Raw genomic sequence first — 12171 nt, forward strand, 5'->3', positions numbered from 1 at the left:
GATGTCCCTTCCCCTTAATCTTTCCCCCTTTTATTTTTTTATCACAATGTTAAGTTCCACTCCTGGTTTTGTCTTACACAGTGATCTCTCCGCATTACAAATGGCCAAGGTGGGACGATTAGCCAGAACTCACACCGAGCACGTAATTACGAAGACATGATTATGGCCAGGAGGAGGCTTTATTGGTCCTTCCACGGCACAGCTGTTGAGAAGAAAATGAGAAGGCAGTGTTATATTGAGCAGGTTGTTGTCTCCTGCTGGACGTAGTCTCATCCTAGGCCTCAGTGGTGGCGTCTTCTGTCTTCATGTTATGGCTAAACTGATAAGTGGAGTCAGAGTTCATTGTATCTGTGATACTTCAGAAAGCTGCACAAACCACTTTCCATGTTGGGGGCCCCAGAAAAACCTTAATTCACCAACGACTTCACCAAACCCAGTTGCGTTCTCTTTTACTTCTCTGATGAAAAAACAAAAATGTTGTTTAAAACCATTTTTATTGTTGAAAATTCGTCGCCGGCAACACACACCGTGCGCCGTGTACACAAATTTTTTTTTTTTTTTTTTTTTTTAACACCTCATATCTCCAATGTCAGACACTATTTTATCAATTGTTAAATCGGCAGCTTTTCTGTGTCTTTCATGGGGCTATGAGGTGTTAAAAACACAAAGACCATAAAAAAAAAATGTTATCTTTTTTACAATAAGGTCATGGGTCAGGTGAGGTCTTAGCAATGGTCACGTGGCCAAGTGTCGCCACTATTAGGCTATATTCACACTTAGCGGTTTTTACCGCGGAACCGCCGCGATTTTGATGCTGCGGGTCCGCAGCAGTTTCCATAGCGTTTACAGTAACATGTAAACCCTATGGAAACCGCAAACCGCTGTGCACATGCTGCGGGAAAAACCGCGCGGGAACGCAGCGGTTTACAACCCGCAGCATGTCACTTCTTTGTGCAGAATCGCTGCGATTCTGCACCCATAGGAATACATTGAACCGCTTACTTCCCGCATGGGGCTGTGCCCACGTTGCGGGAAGTAAGCGGATAATGTGCGGGTGGTACCCGGGGTGGAGGAGAGGAGACTCTCCTCCAGGCCCTGGGAACCATATTTGGGGTTAAAAAATAAAAAATCTGGTTATACTCACCTTCTGACGTCCGGAGCTCCTGGGCGCTGCATGCGGCCGTCCGGTCAGAGTTGCTGTGCGACCAGGACCTGCGGTGACGTCGCGGTCACATGACCGTGACGTCACGAAGGGTCCTTCTCCCACAGCATCTTAGGAACCGGACCGCCGGGTGCAGCGCCCAGGAGATCCGGACATCAGAGGGTGAGTATAACCAATTTTTATTATTTTTAACATTACTATTGATGCTGCATATTGCTGAATATGCAGCATCAATAGTATAGGCGGAAACCCGCAGCGGAAAACGCGGAACAAACCGCGATAAATCTGCAGGGAGAACCGCAGTTGTTTTGCCTTGCAGATTTATCAAATCCGCTGCGGGAGAACCCGCAGGGACCCGACGCAAGGTGTGAACATAGCCTTAGACTCAGGATGGATTTCAGCATCCTGAGTTCAATAGTTTGAACTCACTAGAGTTGAGCGAACATGATCGGCTCCCTCCTTGGCAAGCTATAACGCTTGCCGACTAGTTGCATATGGAACCCGGCTTCCTGGAGTGCGCCGGCTGATCAGCTGTCTGCCGCCGCAGTTGCATGTGCCGCGGCCTTGTGACAGGCACAACACATGCATGGAGAGCCTATTTGTTGTCGCGCCGGCTGATCAGCTGTCTGCCGCGGCTGTGTGACAGGCACTACACATGCATGGAGAGCCCAACAAATAGGCTCTCCATGCATGTGTTGTGCCTGTCACAAGGCCGCGGCACATGCAACTGCGGCGGCAGACAGCTGATCAGCCGGCGCACTCCAGGAAGCCGGGTTCCATATGCAACTAGTCGGCAAGCGTTATAGCTTGCCAAGGAGGGAGCCGATCATGTTCGCTCAACTCTACAACACACGGCTATGTGACCATAAATGGGGTGGTTTTGCATAGTGTATTTGGGAACTGGTGATCACCTGAGTACATTTTTTGTGGTGTTGGACACTTTGACCAGGTGTTAGGAAAATGGACATTGGAAAAGTTTAAAAAGGGTTTTATTGTCAACAACATTTGAAAAAAACAGGAAGCAGGTATTTAAAGTAAAAGCACAATAAAGTAATTTTATTCAAAGCACAAGACAGTAGAAAAACTAGTTACATTACAACATTGAAAGAACATTACATTAGGCCACTTTGAACTGGTTTTAGAAAACATTAAATGGACACAATAGTTTAAAAGGCCTTCATTGTCATTACATTAAAATCAAACAGGTACTACTTTATTTTATTCTAAGCACACTAAAGTTATTTTCAGCTAAAAGCACAATAAAGTATATAACATTAAAACATAAACACTACACCATTTCATCTTGCCATGACACACGCCCAACATCAGAAACAAAATAGGAAGCAAATCGATCCCTCATCTGCCCAATTTCAACAGTTGTCCTCAAAGGATGATGTTGGTAATCGGGCAATGGGTTTGGTATAGGTTCATCTAGTTCCACGTTTGGTCTCTCTTTTGCCATAATATAATTGTGTAGAACCACACAAGCCTTCACCACCTCATCCACTGTCTCAATTTTGAGATTAATGGCGGATCCTAAAATACGCCATTTGGAGACCAGGATCCCAAAGGCGCACTCCACGGTTCTTCTGGCCCTGGACAGTCTATAATTAAAAACCTTTTTGGTGTGGTCCAAGCCCCGACTGGAGTAGGGTTTCAGTAGGTTGGCACACATTTGAAATGCCTCATCCCCAACCACAACAAATGGCATTGCCGGGCCTTCTGTGTTGGGAAGAGGTCGTGGCTGGGGGAAATTAAAATTGTTCCCATATAACCTTAGGCCCATACCAGACTCTTTAAATGTCCGTGAGTCAGTTGTACGGCCAAACGCTCCAATGTCCACGGCGATAAACCTGCAGTCAGCACCTGCAATTGCCATGAGCACGGTGGAAAAGTATTTTTTATTAAAGAACTGAGATCCAGTTTTTGCAGGCTTTGTAATCCAAATGCGCTTCCCATCCACAGCTCCAATGCAGTTTGGGAAAGAACAAAGTTGATCAAATTTTTGGGCATTGGCCTCCCATAATTCAGTTGTTGGGAGGGGTAAAAATTCATCCCGGAGATTGTCCCACAAAGCACGGCATGTGTCGGCAACAATTCCTGAAAGTGTGGAGACTCCAATCCTAAATTGAAAATGCAGGGATCTTAGGGTCTCTCCGGTAGCCAGGAAACTGCCAGACAGATAAATTAAAAAATTAAATTAAGTACATTGAAAAAAAAAAAAACACAGTAGTTAAAAAAAACAAAAAAAAAAACCACACATTGCTGAACATATGACAGGCATTAACATTGCAATACCACGTACCGTAGAGTCACCAGCAGCCGTTCCTCTGCAGAAATTGATCTCCGGAGCTGTGTGTCCTGCCTGGTAATGGCTCCTTCCACAAGACGCAGCAGATAGCGGAAGCTGTCTTGAGACATCCTGGTAAATTCTAAATATTTTTCAAGATTGTCATTCAGCTCGCCAAACAAGCAATGGTAGGCTCCACGGCACTCCCGGACTTCAACTATAGGGTGTAGCCAAAAGCGCCGATGACTCCTCCTCCGTTTTTCTCTTTTCCTTTGTTCGTAACAGGCAATAGCATAAGCATTAGCCAAGGCCAAATCCAACTCCATATTCATGTAGATACTCTCCATGGAACGCTCCATCTTGATGCTGGAAACACAAGCAAAATGGGTGGAATTCATCTCTGCAAGGGTATATATACACAAACTCCATTACACCCACCCTCTTCTAGCCATTGGTGGTCTTTATCTATTGTCTAGACACTTTTTGGGGCTTTTTTTTTTTACATTTTATGGCAACGCATGCATCAAAAAACGCAAGCGTTGCCACAAAACGCAGCGTTTTTCGACACATGCGTTGAACGCATACGTCTAAAAACGCTGCGTTGTGTATGCGGTTTTACATGCGTTTTGCGTTGCGTCGACGACGCTGCGCCAAAAGAAGCTAATGTGAACTTAGACATATATAGCATTCTATAATGCTGTATAGCTGCCCCCAACAAGACCTACAAAACAAAAAAAAACAAAAAAAAAAAACCTTTTATTGTACCCACCAGCGGAGCGGGGCGGTCTGGTCCGAGGTGAGCACTCAGGAAGGTGGGGGAGGGGGTGCCGGCTGGACTGGATAAATCCAAGGATTCCATTAAACGAAAACAGCCGCACTCTTCAATCACATGAAACAGTGATAAATTTATTGAGCATCTTATATTCACCACAACAATGAAAAACAAATTAAATGATACGTAAAGCGGTATGCCGTAAGGTTTCGACGCAATCCTGGGTCTTTATCAAACATCCCTACATGAAAAATATACAAGAATTCATGTGATGTATATAGAATATAAAGAAAGTAATTTTAAATAAAAATTAAAATGATAAAATAAAATCTACAAACAACAAAATAGCAGCATAGTCCTATATATCACTTAAGCAAGCCGAGAATGAGAGAGCAGTAGATGATGTTATATAGACGCCTAGCAAAACTGAATAAATGTTCCTATGAGCTTGCAATCTTTGGGATATGTCCTGTCTGAAGTTTTCATAGTACTAGATATTATAGACAAGTCCCATTGACTATATGGCTCTACATCCAAACACCATATATACTCGAGTATAAGCCGAGATTTTCAGCTCATTTTTGGGGGCTGAAAGTCCCCCTCTCAGCTTATACTCGAGTCATACCCAGGGGTCGGCAGGGGAGGGGGAGTGGGGGCTGTCTAATTATACTTACCTGCTCCTGGCGCAGTCCCTGCAGGTCCCTGGCTCCCCAGCTTCTTCCTGTACTGAGCGGTCACATGGTACCGCTCATTACAGTAATGAATATGCAGCTCCACCTCCCATAGGGGTGGAGCCGCATATTCATTACTGTAATGAGCGGTAATGGCGACCGCTCAGTACAGGAAGAAGTTGCGGCGCTGGGGAACCAGGGACTGCACAGCGCCAGGAGCAGGCGAGTATAACGGGGAGGGGAGCGCAGCGCTGCGTGATATTCACCTGCTCCCCGTTCCGGGCGCCGCTCCGTCTCCAGCGTCTTCTGCAGTGACGCTCAGGTCAGAGGGTGCGATGACGTGGTTAGTGCGCGCTCTCTGCCTGAACCTGCAGAAGATGCTGAAGATGGAGCGGTGCCGGAACGAAGTCAGGTGAATATTGAAAGTGCCTGGGGCCTGAGCGACGGAGAGGTGAGTATGTGATTTTTCTTTTTTTTATCGCAGCAACAGCAAATGGGGCAAGTGTCTGTATGGATCATCTTATGGGGCCATAACGTTTGTGCAGCACTGTATGGGGCAAGTGTTTGTATGGGGCCATAACGTTTGTGCAGCACTATATGGGGCAAGTGTTTGTATGGGGCCATAACGTTTGTGCAGCACTATATGGGGCAAGTGTTTGTATGGGGCCATAACGTTTGTGTAACATTATATGGGGCAAATGTCTGTATGGAGCATCTTATGGGGCCATAACGTTTGTGCAGCACTATATGGGGCAAATGTCTGTATGGAGCATCTTATGGGGCCATTATTAACCTTTATGCAGGATTATATGGGGCATATTTTAATATGGAGCATCTTATGGGGCCATCATAAACTTTATGGAGCATTATATGGGGCTCCTGATTCAATATGGATATTCAAAAACACTTAACCTACTGATGTCTCAATTAATTTTACCTTTACTGGCACCTATTTTTACTTTTGACATTTACCGGTAGCTGCTGCTTTTCCCACCCTAGGCTTAAACTCGAGTCATTACGTTTTCCCAGTTTTTTGTGGCAAAATTAGGGGGGGGGGGGGGGGGGGGGGAGTCAGCTTATACTCGAGTGTATACAGTATATAAAACAGAGGTAAGTGGTAAAGTGACATAGGAAAGGAATGGAGAGAGAGGAAGAGAAAGTATGGTAATTTCTGGGAAATGTATCACATTGGTACTGACTAGTGATGAGCAAGTATACTCGTTGCTCGGGTTTTCCCGAGCACGCTCGGGTGATCTCCGAGTATTTGTTAGTGCTCAAAGATTTCGTTTTCATCGCAGCAGCTGAATGATTTACAGCTACTAGCCAGGCTGAGTACATGTGGGGATTCCCTAGCAACCAGGCAACCCCCACATGTACTCAGCCTGGCTAGTAGCTGTAAATCATTGAGCTGCTGTGATGAAAACTAAATCTCTGAGCAGTCAAATACTCGGAGATCACCCGAGCGTGCTCAGGAAAACCCGAGTAACGAGTATACTCGCTTATCACTAGTACTGACCTATGAGGATTCATAATGGAGGTCAGTGTAAGGGAAAAGACCCCTCCGGCGATGTGTAAGCCATAAGGAATATATAGATGACATGAGTTACTGAGATTTACTACATGTATAACTAAAAGATCTGGAGATACTGACTATGTGGCTCAATGCCGTGGGGTTCCAGTGTGGATATGAATGTGGAGAAAATATGATATAGGAACATGTACCAGCCCCTCCCTGTACTCGACTCGGCGCTCATTTAACTGCCGCTGACACCCATGAAAATACACCGCACCGAATCCACAACGGATCCCCACGGCAACGAGCCACACATTCAGTATCTCCAGATCTTCTATTTATACATGTAGTAAATCCCAGTAACGCATGTCGCCTATATAATCTTTACGGCTTACACATCACCGGAGGGGGTCTTTCCCATTACACTGACCTAGATTACGAATCTTCATAGGTCAGTACCAATGTGATACATTTTCCAGCAATGACCATTCTTTCTTGTCCTCCCTCTCCATTCCTATGTCACTTTACCACTTACCTCTATGTTTTATAAATAAAATAATAATAATCTTTATTTTTATATAGCGCTAACATATTCCGCAGCGCTTTACAGTTTGCACACATTATCATCACTGTCCCCGATTGGGCTCACAATCTAGAAATATATATTTTTATATTTTTATTTTTATAAATTTATATATTTGGATGTAGCACCACATAGTCAATGGGACTTGTCTATAACATCTAGTACAATGAAAACGTTAGACAGGACCTACCCCAAAAATTGCAAGCTCATAGGAACATTTATTCCATTTTGATAGGCATCTACATATCATCTACTGCTCTCTCATTCTGCTTAAGTGACATATAGGACTATGCTCCTATTTTGTTATTTAGTTGTTGAAAGTTTTATGTTATTTTAAATTTTTTTGTATTCTATGTACAACACATTAAGTCTTATATATTTTTCTTGCAGCGATGTTTGATAAAGACCCAGGATTAGGTTGAAATGTTACGTCATACCTCTTTACACATCATCAATTAATTTATTATTCAACAGTGTGATTAATGTAAGATACTCAATAAATGTATCACTGTTCGCAATCACCTGAGAGTGCGGCTGTTCTTGATCTACATCATCCACACAATCTCCCCAGATCGCGCTCCTGCGCTGGCGTACTTCCGAGTCCTGACTAGGGCAGAGTAAAGTACTGCAGTGCGCAGGCGCCGGGGCTCTTTGACCTTTCCCGTCATATTGGGCCTGAAAGGTTGTGGCTGTATCTCATATCACCTAGTGACAGGATCCCTTTAAGATGCGATCGAAATAAGTAAATCATCCAAATGGGAGACTTGTTTTCCATTAAAAAGTATAGTACAAGTGCAAAATATAATATATACACACACGAGGGGGTGTTCATTAAAGATTTCCCCTGACCCATTTCTATTTATCACAGGCTGCCGAAACTGAACATGTGTAATGATATAAGTGTATAGATTACGTGCCAATTTGCAACGCAAGACTGATAACTGTATTGATTTTACAGGTGCTCAAGTGGTGTGAGGTTTGATAATGGACCCAGTGGAATACAGAGAAGTCATCAAGTTCCTTTACTTGAAAGGCCGCACACCAAAGATGACGTTCGATGAGATGAAGAGGATTATGGTGACGATTCCCCATCATATGATGTAGTCAAGAACTGGCATCGTCAATTCAAATGTGGTCGGACTTCGGTGCAAACAGCTCCAATTCCAGGGAGACCCCACTCTGCTATCGATGAACACACCATCCAGCAAGCGGAGGTCGCTATTTTTTCGCTGCGTAACCATTCACCACCTAGCCCAAAATGTCAAGATTAGTGTGTGGTCCTTGGAAAAAAATCATCCAAGATCATCTTCTCTGGCTGCTCACACCATTCCAGAGGCAAGAACAAGTCGAATGATCCCAGGCTCTATAGACAATGTGCGATGGAAACCAGGAGGACTTTTTCAGCAGACTGATCACACAGGATGAAAGCTGGGTCCATCACTATGATCCTCTGAGACTAAAGTCCAGTCGATGCAATGGAAGCATCATGACACACTGACTCCATGTGCCCAACCCTCGGCAGGCAAGGTCATGCTCACAGTATTTTGGGACCAGCACGGACTAATACTGATGGATTTTCTAGCAAAGGGTACCATGATCACTGGGGCATACTATGCTTCACTGCTGCGGAAATTGCGGGAGGCCATCAAAACCAAGAGACATTGCATGCTCACCAAAGATGTCTGCCTTCTAGAAGACAATGCACCAGTTCACAACTCACATGTTGCCCAAATGCAAGCATGCTCCTGTGGCTTAGAAATTCTACTTCATCCCCTTATTCACCCGACCTCGCACCATCGGACTTCCACCTCTTTCCAACAATGAAGTTATTTTTGAAGGGCAACCAGATGAGACTCTTATTTCTGAAGTCACAACAAGGCTTTTGGAGCAACCTGTTGACTTCTACAAGCGAGGTGTTTACAGTTGCCTAAAGAGACAGAGCTCATTACAGTAATGAATATGGACCCGACTCCACTCCCATAGGGGTGGAGCTGCATATTACTGTAATGAGCGGTACCATGTGACCGCTCACTACAGGAAGAAGCTGCCGGCGCCGGGGAACAGACGTGCAGCGACGGCGCCAGGAGCAAGTGAGTATAACTCAGTGCGCGCTATTCACCTGCTCCCCGTTCCACCATCGGCGCAGCTGCGTCTTCCACGTCCTCTGCAGTGATGCCGCGATTAGTTTGTGCCGCCCTCTGCCTGAACGTCGGTGCAGAGGACGGGAAGACAGCGGCGGTGGAACGCAAAGCAGGTGAATATATCAAGTCCCGGGGGCCTGAGAGGAGAGTATGTGATTTTTTTATTTTTTTAATGGCAGCAACAGCATATTGGGCAAATATCTGTATGGAGCATCTTCTGGGGCCCTGTGCAGCATTACATGGGGCAATTATCTGTATGGGGCCATGTGCAGCATTATATGGGGCAATTATCTGTATGGGGCCATGTGCAGCATTATATGGGGCAAATATCTCTATGGAGCATCTTATGGGGCCATAATCCACATTTGTGGAGCATTATGTGGGGCAAATGTGTCTATGGAGCATCTTATGGGGTCATAATCAATCAACATTTGTGCAGCATTACATGGAGCGTATTTTAATATGGAGCATCTTATGGGGCCATAATGAACTGTATGGAGCATTATATGGGGCTCCTGATTCAATATGGATATTCATAAACACTTTACCTACTGATGTCTCAACTAATTTTACTTTTATTGGTATCTATTTTTATTTTTGAAATTTACCAGTAGCTGCTGTATTTTCCACCCTAGGCTTATACTCGAGTCATTAAAGTTTTCCCAGTTTTTTGTGGCAAAATTAGGGGGGGGTGGTCGGCTTATACTCGAGTATGTACATACATACAATGCGCCATTATTGTGCAAAACTAAGTTATTAAGACTACTACAATTATACATACTGGGTACCACCATAATTGTACTGTCCCACAAGACACAGAATTGCTGTTTTCCCCATTTGCTTCTCAAAAATGTAACAAATGTAGGCAAGTTAAAAAGTTACATGTATCCTGAAAGATGCAGAGCCAGATCGAAAACAGCCAAGACTCACCTCTTCATGCTGAGAAGTTCAAGTGGCTGGCGAGCAGATAGTCTCTCAAACTCGTTCCTCATTATTTCTGTCTAGGATTGCAAAAAATAAATTAAATGTACCATGATGTGCACCAAATATGAAGACTCGCTGGGCTTTACCTCCAACACCGCTGCATCATTTTAGTATGGAAATCAACAACTGATAGAAATGTAACCTCTCCCAGCCAACTAGCCGCTGAAAATTAAACAATTTTCCCACAACGGGTATTTGGCGAGTTTTTGATATTGCAGATTTACGCCAGCATTTCTGCACATGTTGGTTATTTTCCTTTTTTTTTTAAATTTTTTATAAATATTTGACACTGCAGTTTCTGTATTTGGTTAGAAAAATATTTAGAACTGAGAGTCCTCAGTGGCTGATACCTTTTAATGGCTGACTGAAAAGATGGTAACAAATTAGCAGTTAGCCATTAAAAGGCATCAACCACTGAGGACTCTCAATTCTAAATATGTTTCTATCTACTGGCTAACATGGTACCAAGATATTTATCTTTCCTGTATTTTGTTAGCATGTCATGTTTTCACCCCATGTGATAACTCTCAAATGCTTCACCAGATCCCACGGATTCTGACAATTTTTCGTGACACATTTTACTATACGTTAGTGATAAATTGAAGTTAATAGGTTTTGCATTTGAAAAATTATGATTTTGCCGAACATTTTGAAAAATTCACTATTTTCAAATTTTCAGTTTTTATATCCTTAACCCCATTCAGTCCTCGGACGGAATAGTACGTCCAAGGATAGAACCCCCGCTTTGATGCGGGCTCCGGCGGACTGAAATAAAAATATCTCTTTCAAAGTAACAACCGTATATAAGTTGAGTGCCAAATTATTTATTATATACTTACTGGTTTGGGGAACCTATCTTGTGCACCAACACAGCTGTGCCACGATATACTTAACCCAGCATCAAAGCAGGGACATGTCAGCGGTTTTGTATAGCTAACATGTGCCCGCAATAGCGGCGGGTGGAATCGCCCGGATCCACCCGCCACTATTAACTAGTTAAATGCCGCTGTCAAACCATCCATCTGGAAATGTGCACATCGCTGACCCCCGTCACTTGATCAAGTGACGGGGTCAGCATGACAACCAGAGGTGTACTGAAGACCTCTATTGGTGTTGAAGCTGGATTGCTGTGAGCGCCACCCTGTGGTTGGCGCTCATAGCAATGCAGCAATTCTACTACATAGGAGTGATCTGAGCATCATTTCCTATGTATCAGAGCTGGTCAGGCTATGCCAGCTTCTAGCCTCCCATAGAGGCGATTGCTGCATGGCAAAAGTAAAAAAGAATTTTTTATATATATATATATATATATATATATATATATATATATATATATATATATATATATATATATATATATATATATATATATATATATATATATATATATATATATATATATATATAGTTAATTTCGCCCCATCAAAAAAAAAATAAATAAATAAAAAAAGCCAGATCAATAATAAAAAAATGAACCTGATTGCTAAATGGTGTAGCGAGAAAAAAAAAAAAAAAAAAAAAAGTAAAATGCCAGAATTGCATTAAAATGCAATAACGTGCAATCAAAAAAATTCATCTGCAGCAATATGGTATCATTAAAAACGTCAGCTCGGCATGCAAAAAATAAGCACTCACCCAACCCCAGATCACAAAAAAATGGAGACGCTACAAGAATCGGAAAATTGCGCTTTTTTTTTTTAAGCAAAGTTTAGAATTGTTTTTATGACTTGGATAAAAAAAAAAAACCTAAACATGTTTGGTGTCTATGAACTCGTAATGACCTGGAGAAGCATAATGTCAGGTCAGTTTTAGCATTTAGTGAACCTAGTAAAAAAGTCAAAACAAAAAAAAAAAAAGTGGGATTGCACTTTTTTTGCAATTTCATCGCAGTTGGAATTTTTTTCCTGTTTTCTAGTACATGACAGGCTAAAACCAACGATGTCATTCAAAAGTACAACTCGTCCTGCAAAAACACCGGATTACGTACCGGTAATGCTCTTTTATAGAGCCACGACAGCACTGAGAGAGGGGATCCGCCCCTAGGAACAGGAAACC

At 43.1% G+C, this 12171-nt stretch overlaps 1 protein-coding gene across 3 annotated transcripts in view; it reads right to left on the reverse strand.

Annotated features, from left to right (window-relative positions):
- BCAS2 (BCAS2 pre-mRNA processing factor) overlaps positions 1-12171 on the reverse strand; it is a 75288-nt gene that overhangs the window by 44103 nt on the left and 19014 nt on the right. For 2 of the 3 annotated variants that reach the window (XM_069756119.1, XM_069756118.1), the window contains exon 3: positions 10063-10133. In XM_069756119.1, the coding sequence (XP_069612220.1) occupies positions 10063-10133 (71 nt within the window). Of the gene's footprint in view, positions 1-2190; positions 3334-3467; positions 3819-10062; positions 10134-12171 lie in introns of those variants that run through there. The other variant, XM_069756117.1, reaches the window with a different exon arrangement.

The sequence above is a fragment of the Ranitomeya imitator genome, chromosome 3 (genome assembly GCF_032444005.1).
Source record: "Ranitomeya imitator isolate aRanImi1 chromosome 3, aRanImi1.pri, whole genome shotgun sequence".
Taxonomy (NCBI): Eukaryota; Metazoa; Chordata; class Amphibia; order Anura; family Dendrobatidae; genus Ranitomeya; species Ranitomeya imitator.